Source organism: Cydia pomonella, chromosome 9, assembly GCF_033807575.1.
Source record: "Cydia pomonella isolate Wapato2018A chromosome 9, ilCydPomo1, whole genome shotgun sequence".
Lineage (NCBI taxonomy): Eukaryota > Metazoa > Arthropoda > Insecta > Lepidoptera > Tortricidae > Cydia > Cydia pomonella.
Genome location: NC_084711.1, coordinates 11,940,303 through 11,966,078, shown reverse-complemented (window position 1 = coordinate 11,966,078; position 25,776 = coordinate 11,940,303). Strand labels below are relative to the sequence as shown.

The 25,776-nt window shown below is 35.9% G+C and overlaps 1 protein-coding gene across 5 annotated transcripts in view; it reads left to right on the top strand.

Moving 5' to 3' along the window:
- Positions 1-3,639: 3,639 nt before the first annotated feature.
- LOC133521404 (TOX high mobility group box family member 3-like) overlaps positions 3,640-25,776 on the top strand; it is a 48,492-nt gene continuing 26,355 nt past the window's right edge. Inside the window, exons 1-3 of one of the 5 annotated variants that reach the window (XM_061856349.1) lie at positions 3,640-3,772; positions 4,249-4,422; positions 20,068-20,142. In XM_061856349.1, coding sequence (XP_061712333.1) covers positions 4,360-4,422; positions 20,068-20,142 — 138 coding nt within the window. In that variant the 5' untranslated portion in view covers positions 3,640-3,772; positions 4,249-4,359. Of the gene's footprint in view, positions 3,773-4,248; positions 4,423-15,260; positions 15,567-19,402; positions 19,422-20,067; positions 20,143-25,776 lie in introns of those variants that run through there. The other 4 variants (XM_061856352.1, XM_061856350.1, XM_061856351.1 and 1 more) reach the window with 4 other exon arrangements.

The window sequence follows — 25,776 nt, the reverse complement described above, 5'->3', positions numbered from 1 at the left end:
GAGGGATCCTCTTTTTGTATTTTATTTCGTAGAGTTTCATTTGCTCTAAGCATATTTAAAACGAGGCTTAAGCTGGCATTTTTTTATGAGCCAAGAAAAGAATTATTAAATACATCGCCATACGTCCGACAGAGCCAATTTAAGTTATTTGTTTGATTGGTAAACATGAACTTTAGATTTACCATAAAAATTATATGTAAGGTACTATAGTATAAATTGTACAGCAAAACCAAAGGCGTTCTCTAGACATCAGCCCCTAAATTGTACCCAACGCTCAGAAAATCTCCGCAATTGGCTACTTGTCAGTTTTTTGTAAATAATGTCAATCGATCTTGATTTTTCTGAGGATCAACGGTCTATATATGACACATGGCATTTGAGCAACACAAAGGTCAGGAATGAGAATTAAAGTCTGACGCTCGCACTCGACGATTGCAACGCCTCTAACAAAATGATATTGTAATGTGACGTCACATTAATCTGCTCTAAATGTATGGAAGATCAAGACAATTGCTATATTGACCCTGAAATATTGTGTTTATGTATATCGTTGTCATAAAATTTATATTTCAATAAAATGTAGGAATCAAATGGTACCATTTTCTTTTTTAAAGAAAATAATAATAATAATTTTTGAGACTTTTTTATAAAGGATTACTAATTTTCTATCCATTTAGCAAAATTTTGTTATAACATTCAACATCTGTCAAGTACCCAATAGACTACTATGCAAGCGTAAAGTACCTACAGACATCCAGTATTTTTAAAAAGTCAGACCGCCTAGACTATAAATCTGGTCTATTTGTTAATAAAATTACCTGCGTTAACATAATAGAGTTGCTAATTTTATCAATTTCACTTTCCTTTGGAACTAAAAGATCAAACAATGCCGTTGCTTTATAACAAAACGGATAATAAATCCCACACTAGGTCAGGCCGCTCGTCGCCCCGTAAGCCGAGATAAATATCATCGGCACGCGTCTCGGTGTCTCAAGGCGGCAAATTACAGTCGGAATCGTCGTGTCACTTCCAACAAAGTGGTGATAATGATAAAACGCGAGTCCATTCATGCCGCCGGGTGCCTGCCGCGCGCCGACCGCCGCACGCTGACAGCTGATACTTTGTTTACCTTTGTTATGCCTACTCGATTCACAACAACGACATCTCACATCAGGTGAATCGTATTACGTATGGACTTCCGGTGATTTTTTGCGAAGATACACACACCGGGCCAGCTAACTTTAAGCCCGGAGCCCGATTCTGATTTTAGTTGCTTGTTTTGGTTTTGATATGATATGTCAGCTGTGAACAGTGACATCTCTGGACCAAAAACTTTCATCTTAGAAATAATCAAGCAACGCTCACGTCTCACGTCATGTTACTAAGCACATTTCGGTATTTATTCGTTCCATTTCCATGTCCTAGTGATCAGGAATTAAAAGCCATACATGGTTTGTTATAATAAATAACAAAAACGTATATGACGAATGAATTACATGAAGCGTAACGTACGTACTCGTACAACACGTTCCGATCAGCTGTTCGTCAGACAGGCGTGTAGTTCGAGCGCTAGTAGTGGGTTGTTAGGACACGCACGTTCGCGCAATCTTAAGGTTAGGTGTAACGTGACGTATTTCATTGAGCCGGGATGTAAAGCAGCGGGCGGGGTCACCGTTAAAGTTAGTGTCGGCTGTCGGCTCATAAACGTATCGGCCGGGCGGGGGCGCGCTGGCCGCCCCCGCGGCGACCGCACTCGACACGCCGCCGGCTGCCGGCTGCCGCACGTCGCCGACGCGCTGAATCGCACCCATTCACACAATAACACTAGAATGGATATACCCACTGTTTTTTCACGTTTTTATTTGCTTTTTGAAATAGTTCATTTTATTCCTTGCGACAATTCGATCAATATTATTCGTGTTATGTTTTTGCAAAAAATGCTGACAACATAAAAGCTGTGGCAAAATAAGGGGACAAAATTAAATATCTGATATGACTTCACACGCTGATATGCTTAACAGCTCTAATTTAAAATCCTGGTATGATCTTCATTCATAGGTAGGTATATACCCGTTTGAAAAATCAGTTAACCATAGAGATTTTCTTATAGGTAGCAATAGATAACAAGTTGGCATTTTAATCGTAAAGCTGTTTGTTAACTTTATCTGTCAGAGTGACCTATTGTGAAGTATTTTCCTGATCAGATAGCAAGGTTCTTTAAATGCCTCTCTCTATTTCTGTCAGTAGGTACATTGGTTATACCTTCAACAACCTTGCTTGGATTAGAAAGTCGTTTGTTACTACTTTATTCAACGTCACAAATATCAAAACAAATTCTTTGTGTTAATTTAGGTTCTTTGTACAAAACAGTGACAAAAAGAACGCGTGCGAATATTTCCGTGTCCGCAATATCAATGTCGGTTAATCTGGCGGCGTATCCACAATAGCTCCCCTGGGAAAGGCGGCGGCGGCGTTCCGACAACAGACAGCGGGTGTCAGCCGCCACGTGCTACCCAAGGCCACTCGCTTAGTGTCAAGGTCATTGCCACTCCAGTTCAGTACACGCGGCGCCCACGCTTCTCCTGTCACCACAAATAGACCGACCCACTCGACTCCATCCGCACCGCGACGACACACCAGGCCGCCGGTAACTAGAGCACTTGACCACCTTTTTGCGTCAGATACTCGTACTATCCTTCTCGGTGCATTGACACAGAGACACGTCCTTACTAACGAAACTTTCTGCTTCCAAGTTATTTATCTTGTTAAGTACTCGAACCTTATGCTTGACAGACGATGCTAAAACCTGATTTCAAATAAGTTACTACCGAATCACCCTTTAAAACAATTGAAGTAATTTAAAAGAGATTGACATGGATACATTTAAACAGAAGGGAACAAATTGAATTGAATACGCTCTACAAGCAGGGGAGGCCCGGCGCCACCCTAATTAGTGAATGTTTTGTAAAGGCACTGTCCGGCCACTAAACACCTCTTGACATTACAGCCCTGTTTTACGCTCAATTAATTACTGCTGCTCCCATTTTATCATTCTACACCATTACAGTCGTAATAATAAAGTTAAGCTTTCACTCTTAAATGGTTCTAAAGCGGCTAATAAAACAAACAATGAATATCTCAATGTTTCTTCCAGGTCTCGACTGGTCGGAAAATTAACATTCATAGACACGTTATGTTGCGAACAAAATATGTAGAGATGGGGATTATGAGTTAAGTAATATAGGTGTCTTAAATTTAACTTTTGTACTTATTATTTGAAAAATGATAATGATGCGTAGTTTATGTTGTCCGGTGTTAAAAAAAGCTCTACGTTACCGCAATTAGCGTTGTTTTTTCAAGAATGACAATTTCTATTTAAGAAGCTGGTAATTAAATTCACGCTTGAAGGAAATACCTCCACCAGTATAAGTCCTCGAGTTTAATAGAAAACATTGGTGAAACCCTTAATTCGCGATTAAGGCAAACATGGTAGTGGGGTGGTGTGGAGACGAAGGCCGTGGAGTCAGTGCATATGCGGGCGTGTGAGGGGTGCGCGGCGCGGGGCGGCCCGGGGCGCGGGGCGGCGCGCCGCGGGCCGCCACTTCTCTGTGCTCGAGGAGCCCCGGTACACCTCGGTTTCCGGCGGGCGCTCCCTCGCGGATTCGCAAGTATCCCGCCGCGGTCGCGCGGACCCGCGTGTCGCCCACGTGGCCTCTCACTTAAAAGACGAAACTCCAGTTTTTTTACGCGCTCCCCATTGATAAAATTCCACGTAATTATGACCAGGCGATTAAGTTCAATAATGCCTTTTGCTTGCGTGCAGAGCTCCCGTTCGTCTTCGATGTGGCTTGCCACGCGTTGTCGATGAAATTCTTTGGACAGTTACGTTAGGAATTTGTATAATTTATTTTGATTTGTAAGTTTATTACTAAACATTAAGTTTTTAAATTATCCTCCTAGGATTTTTAAATATACCCATAATTTTGCACCAAGTTTACCAACCGTCCACCCCTATTGTTACCACTCACCACGTATTCCGATATTAAATAATAATACTTACAAGACGTCATTCAAACTAAACGGTCGATATCGTTAAATTATATACACCTACACATAAATTAACTGCCGGCGGCTGTCCTAAGTGTATAGTCATTCCGTTAAAATTTGGGCAAATAGTAAAAACCTAATCGAGCTTAAGGCACTCAAGCATAAGGCAGACAATAACAGTGATTTTTCTAATCTATCCAGAGTCTACTTTAATTTATTGGTACTGTTCACGGGTCAAATTGAATGAATCTGTCAAATGGACCGTAATATTTTAAAAGCAGATTATAAAATCAGAAAAGTGGATATTTCAAGATGGAGCCAATACAAACGACACTCCGCGATCAGGAGAGAGCGTATAAAATGTATATGTACACGGTGAGTTATAAATTGATATTACAAGAAAATAGGGATGTACCGACGATTCGGAAAAGCCGACTATCTAGCCTTATTTGTAGTCGGGGAGTAGTCGGCAAAATAGGCAGATTAGTCGACACTTTAACTAACGGAAAAACAAAACATAAAAGAATTAGACAGATGAGGAGAACAGTTATTGAAACATACTGTGTGTATGTTTCAATAACTATGCTCCTCAAAAACTATTTAGGTCGCAAGCGAACATTTTTGTTCATATTTTCATATGGGGCGTCCATTATAACCAGGGGCCGGAATTTTTGTGGCATTTTTGAAATGTCATAGATTTTTGTGGCATTTTTGAAATGTCATAGTGACTTCTCATTTATCGACATATCTACCTAAATTATATCGATGTATATACGCCAACGTAGAAAATTAATTTTCTACATACAGAAATGCATATTTGACTGTAAAAGAAGTAATTTAAATGAAAACCAAATAGTATGGAAAAAAGTATGACTATTTATTTCTTTTATCGAGAACTAATAGAACACTTTACATTGAATATGAAATTAAAAACAAAACCGAACTGAATTGATTAAATGGGACATTTTAAACTTTTTATTGCACATCTCTATTTAAATTTTCAACTAGTTACTCAAAATTTTTCGCTGGAGGGGGGGGGGGGGGATCCTTGAAAACCCCTCACAATAATGTACGTATATGTATATGTGATATATGTCATCACATCATATTCTTGGCTTTTTGTCACTGCTCATAGAAGCCTGGGGTCCGCTTGACAACTAATGCCAAGAGTTGACGTAGGCACTAGTTTTTAACTCTGCGATACCGACTGCCAAGTGACCCTTAACCTTCAGCGGAAACTCGGCCTTACTGGGATTAGTCCAGTTTCCTCACAAATTTTTCCTTCACTAAAAAGCGCCTGGTAAATATCAAATCAAAGTTTATCAAAGAGTTCTTGACTGGCGATTACGTAGTCTTGGAAGACCCTCAACAAGGTGTAATGATCAGGGCTCGGAACCGGTTTATTTTTAAATCCCGAAATAGCCCAATATTTTTAATTATTTTATACACTTTACGTAGGACTGGATCATGTATTTAGGTTACAACTTCGCATAATTAGACAGTGCCATTAAAAATGAAATAATAAAGCAAAGAACGAAAAAGAACGTAATAATACCGGTATTTTTTGTATGAAGAAAAAACCGGTTCCGAGCCTTGGTAATGATGATCTGGTTAAGATCCTAGAGGACTCCACGCGACCAGTCGTTATGGATACAAAACGACCGACGGAACGATCAAAACAATACTTTTTAAGGGCATCCGAACTTAAAAAATACTTTACAGTACATATGGGGCTACTTTATAGCACTAGTGCGAGAAGTAGCATATTATGTTACTGTGTCGAACATTTAAAGGGCCATATGTACTGTAAAACGTTGTACGATACATGTGCGAATAGGTAATTCGCAACTCGTGTCGATTTAAAACACTCCCTTCGGTCGTGTTTTAATTTATCGCCACTCGTTTCGAATTTCCTATTTTTCGCACTTGTATCGTAATGTACTATATTATTCTATTCTATCAGATGTTCTCAGACTCATATTCTTGCTCCTCCCTCATCTAATTCAAAATTTTATACATTGTAATAGCTCTTTTACCTTCCGGGCTGTTCGGATGTGGAATGCTTTGCCAGTAGAATTAAGATTAGCTAAATCTCTCCCCATTTTCAAAAATCTGCTGAAATTATACTTGCTATCTCTGCCTTAAGTTGCCATTTTATATATTGTATATATTATGTAAGTATAAATATATATTATATTATATTGTATATTTATTAGTGTATTAGGTATCGTTTTAATATTTATATAAGTAGTATGTATTTGTGTTTAATAGTCTCGATATTTAGCTCCTTACACTACCTGTTGACTTTTGTATGAGTTCTACATTTCCTGCTGCCTAGGTTGTCTAGAAGAGATCGCTTTTTAGCGATAAGACCGCGTGATTTTACCTGGTTCTATTTTCCTTTTTTTTTTGTAGTTTTACATGTATGTAAAATGTATAATTGTTGGTGCATCAAAGAATATTTACTTACTTACCCTATCGCCCTACCAGGGTTCCATTTGTCTAGCTTCATGTTATTTACTTATCTCTCTATCTACATATCTATCTCCATACATATATCTAATTATTGAACACTTAATGTGTTTTTTATGATTACTTATTTTATTCAATTTAGTTAGGTACTTTGAATGTAGTTGGCAATCAATTAAGATTTAATATTTTCGTTTTGACTCTAGATGTACCTATTTTATCGATTGGACTTTATTACTGATTAGGAAATAATTTACCTATTTTTGAAAATTTTGGTTATCGTGGTTTCAGTGATATAACAAAGACAGTCTTTGCTCTGCCTGGACCTTAAAACATTCTACAGTTGGACGATAGTGTATGAGGTTTCGTATAATTAATTATTCCGCCTCAGTTACAGTAGAACTATAGTGCCTTAATTTCAATGTTTCCGTCTCCTATTTTCTTAATGTTAAACTTTAAGCTTACACAAGTGGCGTTTGCGTATAATTAACTGTCTCGAATGTATATCTAATAATGTATCATTGTAGATACATTGTAACCGACTGAACCTAAATGTATCTGAATTTAAATATATATAAATTTATATATATATGTATAAAATAACTACCAGCTACTGATACCAGCTCCAGGCTGCCCCCGTCGCAAAGGTGCCCATCACGCTCACTGCGTTGCCGCGTTGGATTGCGATGGACAGCCTTTGCATCAGGAAAAACCCGAAGCGGGGGTGAAGGCCTCTTTCTAGCAGGCGACGGCCCAGATCCCTTAGAAAGGATTTATTTACCCTCAGCGCACCAGCATCCCGAAGTCTCGACAGGGAGAGGGACGAACAAATACCCATTCAGCACCGAGTATTTATCTGTTTTAAGGGAAGCCGCGTACTCAGCAGCCGCTCCTGCCGACCGCATAGAGCGGCTAAGATGCGAGGCGGCAAAAGTACTGACGCACGTGACGTCCCATAGTAAGCACTTACCTCTTTCCCACGGCACCAGGGTCAAGCCGTCAGGCCTTAGGTTTGGTGATTAAGTTTAGTTTTTGATTACTTTTTGTATTTTCATAAAATATATCATTTAACCTACTTATATATATGATTTTGATGGAATGTCACATTTTGTACTCATGACTCCTCGCTCTTTATCAGTAGGTACCCTAAATTAATCATTTTGATGGCATTTTTCGAAATATCCCTATATTATTATTGTCTTCACATTTTGTTTCATATGTATATTTATTACATTTCGTAAGTATAATTTTGTACACAATTTATAATATGAATACATGGTATATTTTATAAATTTGGAATGGAGATATCCGGTTTCAATCAACTTCTTCAATCTTGCCACATTGGGGAGGCAAAAATAAAATAATAATCGGATGTTGATAGCGAAATGTTCAGTCGGTGACTTAAACCAAAATTGTTATAAATCGCCTTTAGTTAAACACGTAAGTGAGAATAGTGAGATTAATAAATGCTTTTATCGAATTAGTAAACAATTGGAATTAAAATTTCACAAACGACGCATATATTTACAAAGAAAACAATATGAAAAAGTCAAAATTAAAGGACTATTTAAGTTAATCGCGGAATCACACAATTATCACAGGTAACTAGAAATTAGACTTCTCGCAACCCACCACGTTGATGTTGTCTTTTATACCACGTCGGTGGTAAACAAGCATGCCCGCCTGATGGTAAGCAGTTACCGTAGCTTATGGACGCCGCAACTACAATACGGTCTGTACAAATCCATCTGTTTTCTGGCCTCTTTTCCACATAGTTGTTAGCATCCTAGAGATCAAAATGGCTTAGAGATCAACCGGCTGCAAATTAAAAACCTGCTGGCGATTAAATTGCGCTACATTACAGCAACATATGTCGATATTAAAATAATTGTTTGAGACGAAATACCGACACTAAGCTGGTAATAATAATGTTAAATACATACACTTCTAACTGTATTATCAAGTTTATACGTCATATTACTCATAATATATTCGTACGTAGCGACTTTATTAAAAACTGGGGTAGACAAGCAATTTAAATTGTACCGTTATCTGTACCCACTGTACCGCAGGTAACGTAAATACACAGAGTTAATAATGCACATACTTTATGTTATGGAAGATATGTAAATGTTAATTTATTCTTTGTAAAACCATGATATTAGTTTCGGACATATGTTATCGGCACTACCTATATATTGGTAAGTATATATACTATATATAGGTCGTAATCTATGTCCAAATGTAAAAAGGCTTTCACAAATAAGGAACGGAAAGCTTCTCTTTATTCTTTGAAATCAGTGGGCAATGACGCATTTTATCATCCACATCCAAAGTAATTTTGAGTTATTTCCTCTCGTTGCTTAGTGGATTTCTACATGACAAAAATGGCATTGTTTCGAAAATTTTGGAATATATTTGTAGTATTTTACAGCTGGTGTTTTATTCTTGTTGACGTAGTGAAAAAAAATGTAGTTCACTCGGCACCGGCAGCAAAGTTTGTTTACCTCTCGTGCCATGAAATTCTCGCAACGCACAAGATTCCACTTTAAGAACCACTCTATATGATCGTGAGTAAGTTTTGGAGTAATTGGCTTGCTCGGATCTCTATATTAGCACGAGGGGTAAAACAAAAATATCAAGCCTTGTTACTTAAACAAATAACTGTTTACGATAGTAACGATAAAGCCTCTGAATTCATTGGTAGATATTTTAGACATGCAAAAGTGAACTCAAGGAGGAAAAGCCATACTCTTTACTTCAAAGGAAAAAATACTTAACAAAATATACCTATTATTTTCACTACACACGCCCAGATAGATAGGCTCTCTTTATTTTAAAAAGGAGGGAGCACAATTGCTTTTTATCCACTCGATAGCAAAGTGATTTCATGAAAATTTTAAGTTGTTTCGTCACATTGAGTGGTAGGTTGGGCTTTTAAGCGAAGTGAGTGATTTTCAATGATATATATTTAATATTAATAATTTGTTTTCAATTAAACATATTTTACACGTAGCATTTTCACCTAGATCTGTATTACACTCGGCAGCAAAGTTTGTTTGCCTCTCGCACGTTGAAACTCTCGCAACGCTCTAGAATAGCATGAGAGGTAAATACTTAGTGCTTCCGATACAAGTGTTACACGCTGACACGGGTACCCGTGTTCTTAAGCCCGGCGATACTAAAAACCCGAACTACACGAACCCGCCCGGATTCAGAACGTTTACATGGGTAACCGGGTACACGGGTACATGGATCCACAAAATAACGGCTCTTATTGACCCGCGGGTTCAATCCTTCATTTTCGTGTATCAGAGATTTGTGCTATGAAGGGATACGATTGAATATAAGAGATATTAGTAACATTCGATTACTTTGCAGTTTTACCGGATTGATTGGTAATGTCAATAATAAGTAGGTAGGTAGACTTTGTTTCAATAAGTCATATGTTTTGCTTTACTCTAAATAAGATTAATATTAACAATATCTTAGCAACCGCTGACTTGATTGATATCACTTTCTTCATTGATGTAGTTTTTTGATAATAAAAGTAAACCTATTCTTTATTGTATTGTAATCATGCTCATTATACAATTTGAGGATGGTAGTTACATGACACCCTATTAGGGTTTCAATATTTTTTTAAGTCTAAGTAGATATCAATTTATGTTTTATCGACCTAAATAACTAAGACAAAAGTATATATATAGTTATGCTTACTGAAACTACCACGAACGGGGTAATAACAAAGTGGGATTAAATAGCCATATTCTGTGCAAAACAAAAAACATGACATGGATAATAAACAAAGTGCAGGTGTTTCATTCAAAAGAACGTGTTGTTTTTAACAACATGCGTTGGCGCTTTTGGTCTTATCTATTTGTGATATGCTCAACACATCTGCAAAAAAAAATACAATAACTAACCCTTCAGGTAGGATTATTCCATTGTTTTGTTGCCGCGTGGCATTAAAAAGCATTTTACTAATGACAGAGACAGCAAGCAATTGATAATATCTATGCTTAAGATTTCTAAGTATCTCATAGAACTTTAGTTAGACTCCAGTTCGCCACTTGGTCAGTTGAATAACTACTAGTTTTTCTACGTTAAGCGTATCGTTCTGTTGCTTTATTAATAGTTTTTGTTTTGTTGTTTGTTTCCAATTGTGGTTTACTGTTAATTTGTCGTTATAAACTTTATCGTTAAAAAATGAAAAGCGTATAACTTGCAAAATAGTGTATATATCGATGTGTAAACATCAATGAGATCCCCGTCCCGTTCAACGTATATGGACTCCATTTTATTTTAACGTCCGATAATAAACATAAATATAATAAAACATAATTTATTATCTCAAGATGTTTGTAATCGTAGTTAGCAACATTTTAATTGTATTAATTGCAACGTAATCTCAGTAAATCTAACAAGGCTCAGGTAGAAGTGGTAGAACGCGTCGTATAAATAACAAAAGGAGCGACGCACAAGCGGTATCTTTTCAAGATTTCAAAATATGTACAAAAAATTAAATTGGTATAACACAACACAGTATCAATCACATTGAAAATCCGATAAAACTGTTAAACAATCGGAGCTCCTGAACCTGAATCTATGTTTTATTTAAAGCTATACATGACATCAATCTCCGCTATACGGCAAGGGCGGGGCGGGTTAGACCCGCGTGTATTTATGGTCCGTTTCGCCGTGTACATGTGTACACGTGTACACGGATACATAGATCTTAATTACACGTGAACCCAACTAAACGTGTAAAATGGGTCAGAAAACCGTGTACGTGTAGTTAGGAAACGGGTACCGAACACGTGTACACGAAACCCGGACACGACCGCGAGTTCTAGTAAATACGAGTTTTGTGTCCTGACTGAGTGATTCATCCACGCAGAGCCGAAACTACAAACGATAGAAAGTTGAATTTGCACACTAGGTTGCATTAAATTTATAAACTGTAGAAGTGATAAGAAGCGATTTCGATAAATTCAACCCCTAAGGGGGTTAAAAGGGGTTAGATAAAGATACGTTCCTTATCAACTAGACATATTAAAATACGCTTTTGAACCCTACACCTCTGACCCGAGAATATTTAAATTCTTGCTAACAACTCATTTTTTCCTAAAAAAATCGACATTCGAAGTTTTATAATATCTTATCGCTAAAGTTACACACAAAGACGGGTGTTTTTTTAGAAAAACTTGAGTTTAAGCAGATATAACAATACACGTACATTATTTTTTCCTGTTCTCAAACATATACTCAAACAAGCCATTAACTAGCAAGTTGCTTGAGCATCATTTTCTATAGGAGTTAGAAGATTTAGAACTTTTTAGTACTTTGGAAGACAATTTCTCCCAATAGGTTGAGTTTGGGCAGCTAAAAAAATACGTGTCCGTTATTTTAGACTACTCTATAACATATATAAATATAAATCAAATCGGAACCGGACAGGGTACCTTTCCTTGTAAGTTGTATGTTGTTAGGGTATGCCAGCGATTGATAATAAACATGTTTTTTTTCGTTCGCTGGGGTATGCCAATATTGCCAATATAGGACCGACAAGAAACTCGGCGGGATACATCTTTTCAAGACATTACATCTCATAGCTAACATGCATTAATTTAATACAAATGTATAATTTAAATTTAAATGGATTTTAGAAAAAAAAAACATAAAATAACATACAGTACACCATACTTTCTTACAGAAATTGGATGCACCATTTTTTGCTTAACAACAGTTTTGAATTTAAAGTCTGTAAGCTCGGTGACATTTTTGGTATCTTGTAATGGAATTTTATACAACGTCCCAAGAAAGTAAATTCAGAGTTTTTGGAAGTTCATCCCCTAAAAGGGACGAAAATTTGTATGGGGACCAAGGAACCTGATACTTCGTGAAAAGGTATTTATTATATTAAAATAAAAGAAATTCATACCCTAAGGGGGTTAAAAAGGGGATGAACGTTTGTATTTGGAACAAGTTTTATTTTACTGTATGTAATTGCATGATTTTTATACTAATCTAAATTGAATATTTTTTCTTATTTAATGCATGTTAATTATAAAATGTAATGTTTTGAAAAGATGTGTCCCGCCGAGTTTCTTGCCGGTCCATATTGGGATACCCTCCTCCAATTGAGGGGAGATTTTAATCTTTTCGGGTCAGAGGTGTAGGGTTAGAGCCGGTGTAGCTTTATTTGACGTTCATACCCCAACTAGCAAAAACACGCTTACAACAGTCTCAAGACTACAATTTTTTCGCTCTTATATTGATTTTATATCATCGTATAAGCCCGGATTTGGGCACAAATTATAAGCGTATTTATTTTAATATCGTTCTAATATCAGTCTAATTTAATGCTGTTTGCGTTTACAGTAATCTTCCCAAAACTAATTTAAGCTACCTCAGGCTAATATCGCTTTTACATAAGTATCTTGTAAGCCTAAATAAACTTATTTTGATTTTTTGGAAGATCACACAGAGTTGAAACATTCTATTTATAAAGTATAAGTGTACGAATAAAATTAACTGCAGCGTGACAAAAAAAAAGTGTAAATATTTATCAAACTGTTTATGAATTATGTTTAAATATAATAACGTGCTCGTTATCATTGTGTGTGTTCATGTTTTACGGTAAGTATTCACATGGGAAAATATTATTTACTGTAAAGTAAACCCTGTTTTACGCTTCAAACTTCATGCGCCTGATCAAATATAGGTATTTGTAGCCTCTTATAATTATTTTATTTATTTATTTGTATTGATAGGGAGCCATTGCTGTAGGTGTATTTTTCAAGCGCACTATTAGAGTATTTTAAGATTATTTACACTAACTTTGGCATTCTGAATACAAATGATATGGCCATGTTGAATTAATTAGGGTTTCTTGCTTTACTTAGTAAAACCCTTAATATATTTGTTTATCCTTACTTGATTACTAGACACATACTTACTAATAAACTAAATGTCTTTTTATTTAAGTGACAAGATTGGTGATGGGAAATGATTAAATTTATGGATTCCCAAAATCGATTTAAGATCAAATCATCTTATATTGAACTTGTCTTGTGTGATTTAGTATCCTGATCCTATATCACTCCAATATCTTACTAAAGTGCCGCTGTTGATCTTATTATAGCTTTAAATAAGATAAAAAAAAGTACGTACTTACAGTGTCCTTATGCTATGCTGATATTAGCCTTACATTCTTACAATAGCATTTAGAAAGTCTAATATAAAATCAAATGAACTTAGAGAATGGGGATATAAGACCAGGTACTCTCAAGATCAATGAGACTTCGTAAATGTTATTGTAGGAGCAAGAGGCTTATAATAGTATTATGCTATGCTGATATTAGTCTTGCATTCTTACAATGGCATTTAGAAAGTCTAATATAAAATCAAATGAACTTAGAGAATGGGGATATAAGACCAGGTACTCTCAAGATCAATGAGACTTTGTAAATGTTATTGTAGGAGCAAGAGGCTTATAATAGTATTATGAAATGCTCTTATAAACATATATAAGACGAGATAATAAGACTGACCTTACTAAAGTCTGTTCTAGCTTGTCTAAGACTCATATAAGAGCGATTGTTATTCCAAAACAATAATAAGAGCGCTATAAGCTCACCACTCTTATAAAGTGCGCAATCTGAGACTTTTTTGCTTGTTGGGACGTGCATTGTAATATGCCTACTTGAATAATAAAATATCTTTATCTTTAGGCTAGGAACTTGAAACTTCGTGAAATTATGTTAAAAGAAAGTAATTTCATTGTTTTTGGAAATTCATGCCTTAATTGTATATTAAGTTAGGAACTTGATACTCCGTAATAAGACATTTTCATATATTACGAGAAAAGTAATTTCAGCGTTATTTAAAATTCGTCCCGTAAGGGTTAAAAAGGGGTTGAAAGTTTCTAACGGGAACGATTTGAGTAGGGACTTGAAATTAGTAGGAAGTGTAGTGTGTGTGTGTGTGTGTGTGTGTGAGTAGGAAGAGAAAATATTAGAAAGTACGAAAAATAATTTTACTGCTTTTCAAAATTCAGCCCCTAATAGGGTTAAAAAAGGGTTTAAAGTGTGTGTTCGGGAAATAAATCCATGTGGGCGAAGTCGTGGGAAACAGCTAGTTTAGATATATAAAAGTTTAATTTTTATTACCTTAGAATTATAATTAGGTAATGCAATCTCGAAAATTGTTCATAAGATCGAGAATCGGCACCCGTAAAATAGAAAAAAAATATTACACATATGTATATTTCTGAGGTCGGAGTTCCTTATTAGAACAAAATTACTTGTAAGTATTGTTGTTTCTTATTATTCCGTATTGATCTATTTGTTCCGCTTAATGCGTATCAAGTATCGTACCGATTTCCAGGTTTTTAACAACTATTGCAAACTTCATTAAATTGTTTGGATACTAACGTATATAACGTATATAAATCAAATATGCTATACTGATATCATATTGAAGCAATGTAGTCGTCCTAATTGATTGATAAGTATGAAGCGGAAAATTGTGGAAAATTCGCTTCCAATTTCATATTGCTGGTCTGTCTGGCTGAAAGCAATCTGAGTATGTAGTATTGGTAGATGTTGAGATGGTATGTTTGTTGGTCGGGCATCGGGCAGGGCTGGCGCCCCCGGCGGCGGCGGCCGGCGGCGGTACTAGCGGCCCCCCGGCCCGCAGCGCGAACGCCACGCAGTCTTCCCGCGCTACTCGCACGTGCTGTAGCCTGCATTCCACGTGATACTATATATTACTAACTTTATCGAGAAACAACCACAATCAAGTGCTAAATAACCGGACTTAATTAGTGCAACTTGTGCTTTTATGTGATCAATTACATCATTTAATAGGGTACTGTGTAATGACTTCAGTGCTCTATCAATTAAAGTTGCTGGTAATTGCATTGCTCTTTTTACTTCCAATACATTAATTAAGATCTTACATGGGACCGGAACGCATTATTAATGTATGGAATTTATGAAACCCTCTGCTGGATGGACTTAGTGGCCGTAATTGAATTTTAAATGGTAGGTAAACTTTTATTACTAATGTATACGTAGTTTATAAAGTATCAAAATAAGTTTCAATCGGTATCTCGTACTATTTTAAAAGATAGGTATTTTTGATTATGCATGTGATGTCAGAGCAATTTAAAGTGCTGCTCAATTTAATCACCATTAAGAACATTTAACGTGTGTTCGTTACGGCTCTACTACCCGCATTATTTTAGTGAACGTACGAACCCAATAACACCGGCAGTATATTTTAGCGTCATGAAAAAGTAAAAATAATATTTGTAAAGCAAAAATTAAAATACAATTACAAAATCATTTGTAGTTTTTATAAACTACTCACGCTACACACTTATCTAGTTCACAACATATACGAAAATACATATAGATAGAAAGATAAGATGTCGTTTCTTAATGAAATAATTTCTGTCGTAGATCCACATATTATCTACAGTTATGTTATCTACAATTGTAACCTAATTTAGTTTTATTCATGATTAGTTTAGTACTTGTTAAATGTAATACAAAATAATTTAACTTAATTTATTTTTATATGTATTAGCTATCTAGAAACGATATTATCCACAAAATGTCAGAATACATAAGTGGCTGTACGCATTTATATTGTAATAAGGACCGAGTAAGTTAATCATCCCAATTGGAGTGCAACTTCCACGTCGTAGTATCTAGGTACTATTTACTGTTCGCTTTCATATTTTTCTTTGTTTTGTTAGGCCTTATTAAAGATTGTGGAATGTAAATTCCTTCGTCTTGTAATATTCCGTGGGTTCCGTAGACTATCCAATATCTATGACGTGACTGTAAATGTATGTGGGTTAAAAGAACTAATTTGATAAAGCAGACTTGCTAAAATTATAAATAATGATAACCTACCTATTTAAAATTATGGACATTAAAGTACACAATAAACATAGATTTACTTATGTACAAACAACAGTTACAGGTTACAGGCAAACCAAAACATCATCCCCGGTGTTGAATAAATATTACACAAAGTAACACTAATTAAAAAATAAATATCTAAATGTTTTTATCTATGTTTAAACTGAGCTAGACGCTCTCAATACTCCTAAAACCCAGATAGAACTACTCCCTTTGTTAAGCCGTTCTTCTTTTTTAAACATAATAAGTAAAAGTTACACGTTTAAAACATTCAAATGAAAAGTATAAAACCAAACTTAACCGCCCTCTACACAATCCCTGGGCCCCTAAAAACTGGTAGAGCAGGTCCATGTTTGCTGGTAAAGAAATGAGTCGCTACTAAATTGTTACGATAGATGGCAGCTCTGAAGTACGTTTCCCATATAAAAACCTCTTACATCAATTTTATTAACGCTGATAATGGATTTTTTACGAGTGTACTGCTTTTATAGCTGCATGAAATTAAACATGTAAAGTTATGTTTTGGGTATGTGTTAAATTAGGTTAGGAAAGAGATTTAGCATCTTTTAGAGTACCTACCCAAGTACCCATAATTGTCATATATAGTACTTTATAATTGTCATATATAGTACTCAATGTATCTGTATTACTTCGTACTAGCTAGCAACTTTGTTTAAAGTCTGTACATATCCCGAATAAACGATTGGTAAGAGGATACATTGCAAACGTTTTTTGTCTTCATAATTATAGTTATCCCTTATCTTCTACGAGTTACTAATTTCATAAATACGAACACGAACACATTAAGTTTCTGATGAAAGACACATTCCGTTTGTAATAATAACATCAATTGATTTAACGCTCTTACAGTGGGAGGAGCAGAACGAGGTCACCGACCGACAATTATAATGTCCTCCTCCTAGAGAATACCACCATCTACTCGGGCCGGTACCACGTACACAAACCTTATTGACGAACCACTTACAGAAAATACCCATTCTACATTTTCATTGAATAAAAATAATAAGTTGTTCTAGTTTAGTTATTAATTTATATTGTTCTGGTTTAAAAATCAAATTAGATTAAGTATTTAACGCTACTGATACCTAAATGTTCGATCGATTAAATAACGAAAAAAGGAAAATTTTGAAAACAATAAAACTAATATTTTTGTTGTGTTAGACGTGAGAAAAGGTTTCAATGTAAAATTAATATGTTTTACAAAAGTTTCTTTATTTACAAAAACGATTCTGCAGCTCCCTTTTACGAATTTCCTTAAATAATAATTACTTAACTATAAATTATCACTTATATTCCCTTAACTTTATACAAGCGTATTTTTCGAACGGTTTAATCTAACCTACCTACTTATTACAAAACTTTCTACTTTCCACGCTCTAAAAACATATTAGATACATCGTATCATTATGGATGCCAGATTTAATTGACAATTATTGAGATATATCGGTTAGAAAAATAGCTCCGCTTGTTATCATAATATCTCCTTTCAAGTTAACGTTTATTATAATGTAGGTTACTTGATGTTGAGTAATTGTGGCAATTACGTCGTGGCATAAACGTTAGTATAAAGGATATGATTATATAGTGTAGAATTTATAAATTCGCTCCCCGAGTGTCAGATGCAAACTATTATTTTACTTAATGGTACAAATAACACAGAAACAATTATCAGGCATGTCCTTTCACTTGGTTATTGATAATATTGTATTTTGTGCTGGTTGCCCGCTGGGAGCGCAGCCGGTGTGCCACAAAACCGGTCCGAAAGGAATGAGACCGACTTGTGGCTCAAGGTACCACTATTACAATGTTGATCAATCGGATTTTGAATCGAATGAAACATTAAAACTATTGAACACATTTCTTTTAACATGACATGTACTAGAATGTAAAGTCCGTCTGTCTCTCCGTATGTCACAGCCATTTTACTCGAAAACGATAAGCTATATTTTAATAAAATTTGAAACATTCTTGAACACCAACTTTTTGGCGTTTTCCTTGAGATCCTTGCTATCAAGGTTCTAGTTTTACTGTAGTAATTCCCGCCGATGCGATGTCTCGGCGCGTGATTTGGTTTTTTAATTATTTTATTTTATTTATTTATTTAGGGCATCAACAACAAAATTATACAAAATGCAAACCCTCAATTTGGCAACGTCCAGTGCGAGGAGGTTTACTCACGACCATTCGTGTTTTCTGTCAATTTAAGGGTAAAAAAAAAGTCCGTTACTTTTATTTTATTTTATAGAGTAGTGTCGTGTAGTTCGTGTCGTGACATCCATGATGACGCACAGATTTGTCAAACAAATCTAACCTTTAATAACATGACAATAAGACACGCGTCTTCGTGAATGACACTATATAAATTAAAGGGGGTGTTTCTAGGAAGTTAACTAATGAACTCTATCTTCTGAAACGTTGTATAGTCAGCGTTTGTTTTAAATCCCATATTATGCGCATTTTATTTTATTTTAATTAAACGAAAGTCTTAGAATTTGTGGGTTTTACGATAGTACCAGCCAATAATATCACTTTTTCATAGAGGTTTTTTTTATTTGTACTTTTTTAGTTATAAGCTGAGTCCCAATTGTAATTAACAGTATTTAATTGTAGTTTTCAACATTATCATTACCATTAGTAGCCTATTTTGTTACTTTAGCTGTAAGTTTTCCTAAGAAATAAAATAAAATAAATAAATAAATATTTAATTTGGAATGAGTATTGACAGTAAAACTTGATGTCGGAACTCGCAATGACACATTGGTTGAAGCCTAGTCCGGATATAAAGCACGGACTGTAAATAAATAGGTACACATATAGAACTATAGCTAAATTCCGTAATACAGAGAATGCCATTTAAGCTTAGCTCTCTACGCCATTCAATATCGCAATGTTAAGAAATAGAAACTGGAACGAGAATTGCCGTGCCGCACCGACTAAGTAATGTAGGTAAGGAATAAAAATGTACAGTAATATTTTTATAACAAGAAACCCAGTTGCTGCAAGTATTAAAACACGTAAATAGCTAATTATCCGTATGGAATGCTGTATTTTTCTAATTTGTTCATCTAGTTACCTTGTAAACTATCCCTCGTGATATTTTTCTTTTATTTTTCTTACTATTGAAACTTTATCAAATCGCAAGTATTATTTAATAAGCCAATACTCGCTTGCTTATAAATTGAAATGCAATTGCGGTTGTATGCATTTTATCCAAAGTTTCCGAACCCGAATCGAAACTTCCGCATCGAAGGAATCAATCACGCAATTCTCAATCAAGCAGAGTAAATAACCAGGATCAAATAATTTGCTCTCCGCCCGATAGTTGGATCTAATCAGCAATTTTCCCAGCAAAGATTGAGGGAACTTGGTTCCTCCATATTATAAAAAGAAGAAAGTAAAGTAAAATTGATCGTAACGATCATCCCGAGAACCTAAGGAGCCTATTGTATATTATTATAACCGTTGTAAGTACTGGCCATCGCAGACGTTATCCTAGCGTAGTACACATACTAGTAATAAACAGGATCATTAATAGTATTATAGACAGTTTGTTATTTATCATTATTATTGACAGAGTTTATCTTTGTTGCAGAGACCAGACAATCTCGAGTTGCCGCTGTCAGCCCCCCGTGACACTAAATCTAGCGTGTACGCTATGAATGATCAGGTGAGTTATTTGATTAAATCCGAAGAGTGTTTTGAGTACCTCTATTTGAATTCAAACTTTGTATTACTATTGTATAACATCAGTTAAATCAATTTACTTTTATTAGTTTTATTATATTACTTATTGTGCTGTCTTGTATTGCCTCAAATTACAATTGAGAGAAAATACTCAAAGGCGTATCTTAACCTTACTATATAACATTTGTATCAGGGGGTATTCCGATATTTTAGACAAGGTACTTGGTTTTACTCACTCTAACCAATTGCTTAAGTAAAAGAATTACAAAAAGTATATGCTTTTTATGTTCATACATACCTAAAAGAACTCGTACACAACTTTATTATGTTAAATTTAATTCGTACCCCTTTAACGTCGTGCCCCGGCCTCAATTGTATACAAGGCCACCTTGATAAAATCCGCTTTAAGCACTGCTATTACGTCGTTATATTTTAAGGATAACGATTATTTTTATGACTTTGGAAATGTAGACCACACGTGGTAATATAGGTATTATTACATAGGGCCTATGTGATTCCTATTAGGGGTTTTATATTTAGCATTATGTTAATTTTAATTTCCCATAACTTTATAAAATAAATAGTACATTAGGATTATTCCTTATGTTAGGTTTTTAGGTGAATTGAGAATAATGTTCGTCAGAATTGCGAGTAATAATGAACAGGATTGATTTCGGGTCAAAAGCGTTCCAGAAAAGTAGTTCTTCTATAAAACAATCTGATATAAAACAAAAGCTGGGCCATTTATCTTTCTTTTAATATATAATTCATGTGTATTCGACTGCTAAAATTCCAACTATGCATATTTCACAAAACCTACTCGTTGGATGGCAGTCAAAAATAAGCGTGTTACTGAAAAGTACCCTAAGTTTGAAGGGTATTAGCTGAAGTACAGACTTGTCGGAGAACTAAACGCTGCGCTGGTGATAAAATAACGTTCTAATAAAGTAGCTTCATACAAATAACTAATTGTACCTATTTTATTATAGTATTTTATGCAACAGTTGTATAAGAAGGGTCAAAAAAGGCGAGTGGCGTGAGTTACAATGTGAGCCGGAGCCGAAGGCGTAGGCGAACATTGTAAAGGAATACGCCACGAGCATTTTTTGACCTACTTATACAACGTTGCATACAATACTTTTCCTACGAGTCTACAAAAATAAATCTTAATTTAGGTAAACAAAGCAAATTATATAGCCAAGACGCGCGAGCATACCTTGTTACGCGCCTGGCCCGCCCCGGGCCGCGGCCGGCCGGTTAGCGACACCTTCTCGTAACTCATGAGGCCCTGGTACTTGCTACTAGCTAAATTAAATTTTTGGACAGTTTTTTCTCGATTTTGGCCACCGTAGCCTACGGAGACTAACATGCAACGCTAAGCGGTCTTCGTAGTCTATGGGTGTTGCTATATTACGGGTGTCACATGCATGTTTCTGACTTATGAAGTAATTGTTTTTACTATGCAACCAAATGAATATTTTGTAAGTTGGCGGCATATATATATTGGCCACCACATCTATAGCAGATGATTGTTGCAGCGTCGGGTAAAATCAGGTGTTGCGGGGAGGTTGATTGCAACGTCTGCGATGACTGAAGAGTCCAATACCAGAGCGGCATCTTCTGCCACAGCAATCACAAACATGACGAGAGTCCAAGGGAGGAGGTCTAGCAGCGCGGAGTCTTTTCTGCCTAAGGTTCTCTAACCAGTCCTTGTCATGCTTGTCTACACCCGCTTTGAGATCTCGACGCCACTCTGGCCTCATTTCAGCCTGAGATTCCCAATTGTGAGGATGAATATCGAAGCAGATCAAGTCCCTCTTGCAGCAGTCCTTGAATCTAAGCTTAGGGCGTCCAACCGGCCTCCTAGCGTTTGCGATTTGGCCCAACATGACTTGACGTGGGAGTCTGGAAGCGTCCATTCTATGTACATGGCCAAGCCAGGTGAGCCTTCTTTGCTTTAGGATCGCTGTTTCGTTTCGTTTTGTTAGGTTGGTAGGCATTAATCGCAGTAACGTTATAGCGATTAAAAGCACAAGTGCTGTTATGAGGAATAGACAATATAGACTTTTCTTGAAACCTTTTATGTATGTTCATATATTTGTGTTAATGAATGCATAAATGACAGATAACAGTAGAGGAGTAGGAAAAATTATTAATGTGACACTGATTTTTACTCCTTTTTGGGAAGTATATTTTTTTACAATGCAAACGTGTATTTGCGTCTATCGACAATTCCAAAATAAACAAGTAGTAAAAAAGTCACGATCTAATTTAAAAAATAATTATATTACGTTTTAATCAGTATAAGACAAGCTTTCAAATCGTGGGTCACTTTTTAGGGTTCCGTACCCAAAGGGTCAAACGGGACCCTATTACTGAGACTCCGCTGTCCGTCCGTCCGTCTGTCACCAGGCTGTATGTCATGAACCGTGATAGTTAGCCAGTTGAAATTATTACAGATTATGTATTTCTGTTGCCGCTATCAACAAATACTAAAAACAGAATAAAATAAATATTTCTCTCCAATCTCGAGGTTCTCATCCAATCACCGAAGTTAAGCAACGTCGGGCGGGGTCAGTACTTGGATGGATGACCGTTTTTATAGATAATGGTACGGAACCCTTCCTGTGCGAGTCCGACTCGCACTTGGCCGGTTTTTTTATTCAAAGCTTTGTATTACATTTTATCAGTTAAAACTTTTGTGACAGAACTGTAATGACCTAAGTCCAGATATAGTATAGTATATAAGTAGAAGTTGGTTCGGCGTGAAAATAAGGATTTAAAGTCCGTTTACTTTACGATTTCCACAGGAAAGGCTCATAACCATTATAAAAGTTTTGGACCCGAACATATTGGTCATAAACGGGGTACCTTTTTCCGTAAAACAGAAAAAAAATGATTCTTATTTTATAGGAGGTAAAGTAAGCCTACACATGGGACGCAACGCAAACCACCAAACTGCTAACTGCAGTTAAGCAGCTCAGAAATTCCATCTCAGCTCACATATACATAGCTAGAGTCAGAGCTAACTCGGCAGCGATTTTGGTAGCACAGACTGACATATTTTAAACGTCATAATCTCATAGAGTTTTGCTTGGAGGGTTTAACTACTAAGACTACTTAAGAGATTTCTTCTCTGACGAAAACCTCGGCCAATGGTCACATGTTACGTACAAATAGCCATACATTTGACGCCCCTCGCCGCTCCCGCAAAAATCGGCAAACTATTTTGTACAGAAAATTACAGATAAAGCGTCCCCAGTTGTTAAATCCTCCAAGGAATTTTGAGGTTTAAAATAACACTTGCACAGTGTGTACTATCTAAATAGCTGCCGAGTTAACTTGGTCTGACTCTACATAATGTCTGAGGACAGATGAGCATGACGTCTAGATTAATATTGCCAGTGTATGTTTCCAATTTCATTCCAGTCCAATTGTAACACCTATATAGTAAAACAATAACAATAAATTACCTTAAGCAATTATCTTTTGATTTCTATAATGTGCACACAACACAACACATCATGACAATAGAATTAACGCGTTGCCACTTATAAATAAAAACAATAGCGCAGCAAGAGCTTTTTATGACCATTAACTTTGCGTATAGTTTGCTTGGATTATTCTCTGCAAATTAGAATTTACAACGTTTTCAGGCATAAGCGCTATGGGTTTTACGCCTAAGAAGATGCCCAACCAGAACCCTCGTCTGATTTCATCAATCATAACCGATAAGTTACGTGTCAAAATTTGGATTAAGTACTCCTTATATTTTAAATAGCTTTTATTGAAAAAAAAAAGATTTTTACTTTATTTCACAGAATAATCGGACAAGTGCGAGTGGGACTCGCCCACCGAGGGTTCCGTACTTTTTATATTTGTTGTTATAGCGGCAACAGAAATACATCATCTGTGAAAATTTCAACTGTCTAGCTATCACGGTTCATGAGATACAGCCTGGTGACAGACGGACGGACGGACGGACAGCGGAGACTTAGTAATAGGGTCCCGTTTTACCCTTTGTGTACGGAACCCTAAAACGATGTACAAAAGGCGAACTTGATGCCTAAATACATTCGCTATTTAGCAGTGGCGGCGCATCACAAATCTTCGTGGAGAACCCGAAGCTAATTTTGCTTTCCTTATCTCCATGAACCGATCGTGAAAGTATCAACGGACTGAAATTAGACAAGCCGGTGGGAATCGAGTTCTATGAACGATCCGCCACTGCTATTTAGGAACCTATTTATCCTGTCCAACAGTCCTTGTGATTGTTGCCTTATGTGTTGGTAAGGTACACATCACTATAATCTAAGACTGGCAATACAAGAGTCTTAGTAAGTCCTGTGGTGGCATCATGGTTCAATTTTTATCACTTGTCACTATGCCCGTCACATTCGCGCTTACATACTTGTTAGAACGTGACAGGTATGGTGACAAATGATAAAGAGCCGACCATCTTAGCCCTACTGGCCGATAGGAAATGTTTAAAACCTGGGCCCCATTTCTCGAACGATAGTAGTTTAATATTATTAGTGTGTTGCCATAGTAACCCATACGATTTGACAGTTTGTGGACTAATGGGCGTTTTCACAAAAAGTTGTTGGGCCGAAAAAGTCATGTCCCATGACTTTGTTAGCCATTTTCTTGAATTTTGCCTAAATTTATGTTGAATGATGAAGACTATATTAACAAACAACTTATAGACTGTTTACTAGCCCTTAAAAAATGTAGTTTGCTCTGTACAATTTTAAATTAAACCAAATAAAGTAAAAAGAGTGGTCTAATTTTGACGTGTCCCATACCAACCATGCCAAGATCGGAGTAAGAAAAATAATACAATTTCAAGACTATTTGAAAGTAACGGGTATTTTACTTATAAAGAATAACCCAAACTACAATTTTAAACCTTAAAATGCAGCAGTGTGGTTCAAATTTAATTAAAAACAACAGGTTTTGTCTTGTCCTGCGAAATAGCGTTTAGCGGAATTCCCATACTACGCCACCGCATTTTTATTACCTTGGCAACAATAAAGCAAAGCAATACGAAGTTATTTTCGATTATAGCAACATTTCAAGCCTGTATCAGCCGCCAGTTTGTTGAAAATGACAGCAGTTCGTACGCAATATGTGAAAAGAGCGGTCGCGTGGCTCTTAGTCAAAAAAAGGAGTTCCACCTAAGCAACCGATTTTGATAAGGTAAGATAATTCTTTACTTAAAACTTTTTAGCGTGTTATTAACCGTTTTAATCAAGATTCAGAATAAAGAGTAATATTCATTGTAAATCTGATACTTTATTTGCAATTATATTTTAATGTCGCGAAGTCGTGGATACGTTACCTCCATTACGCCACTAAAGCGTGAATGGAACTAAAAAGTGACGTAATGGAACTCTAAGGCTCATTTCATAAAGAAGCTATTGCTGGGTACTTACATGACACTGTACGTTATTTAAATCAGAATGTGACAGTACGATAAACTGGTTTGAAAATCTACAATAGTAATACATATAAATAGTTCATTCAATTGCAAATGCCATATTATATTATTATTATTTTTATCTAAATTTTCGTTTGTAAAGGTCGTCGTTAATAATAGTACATTGTGAAACATGAG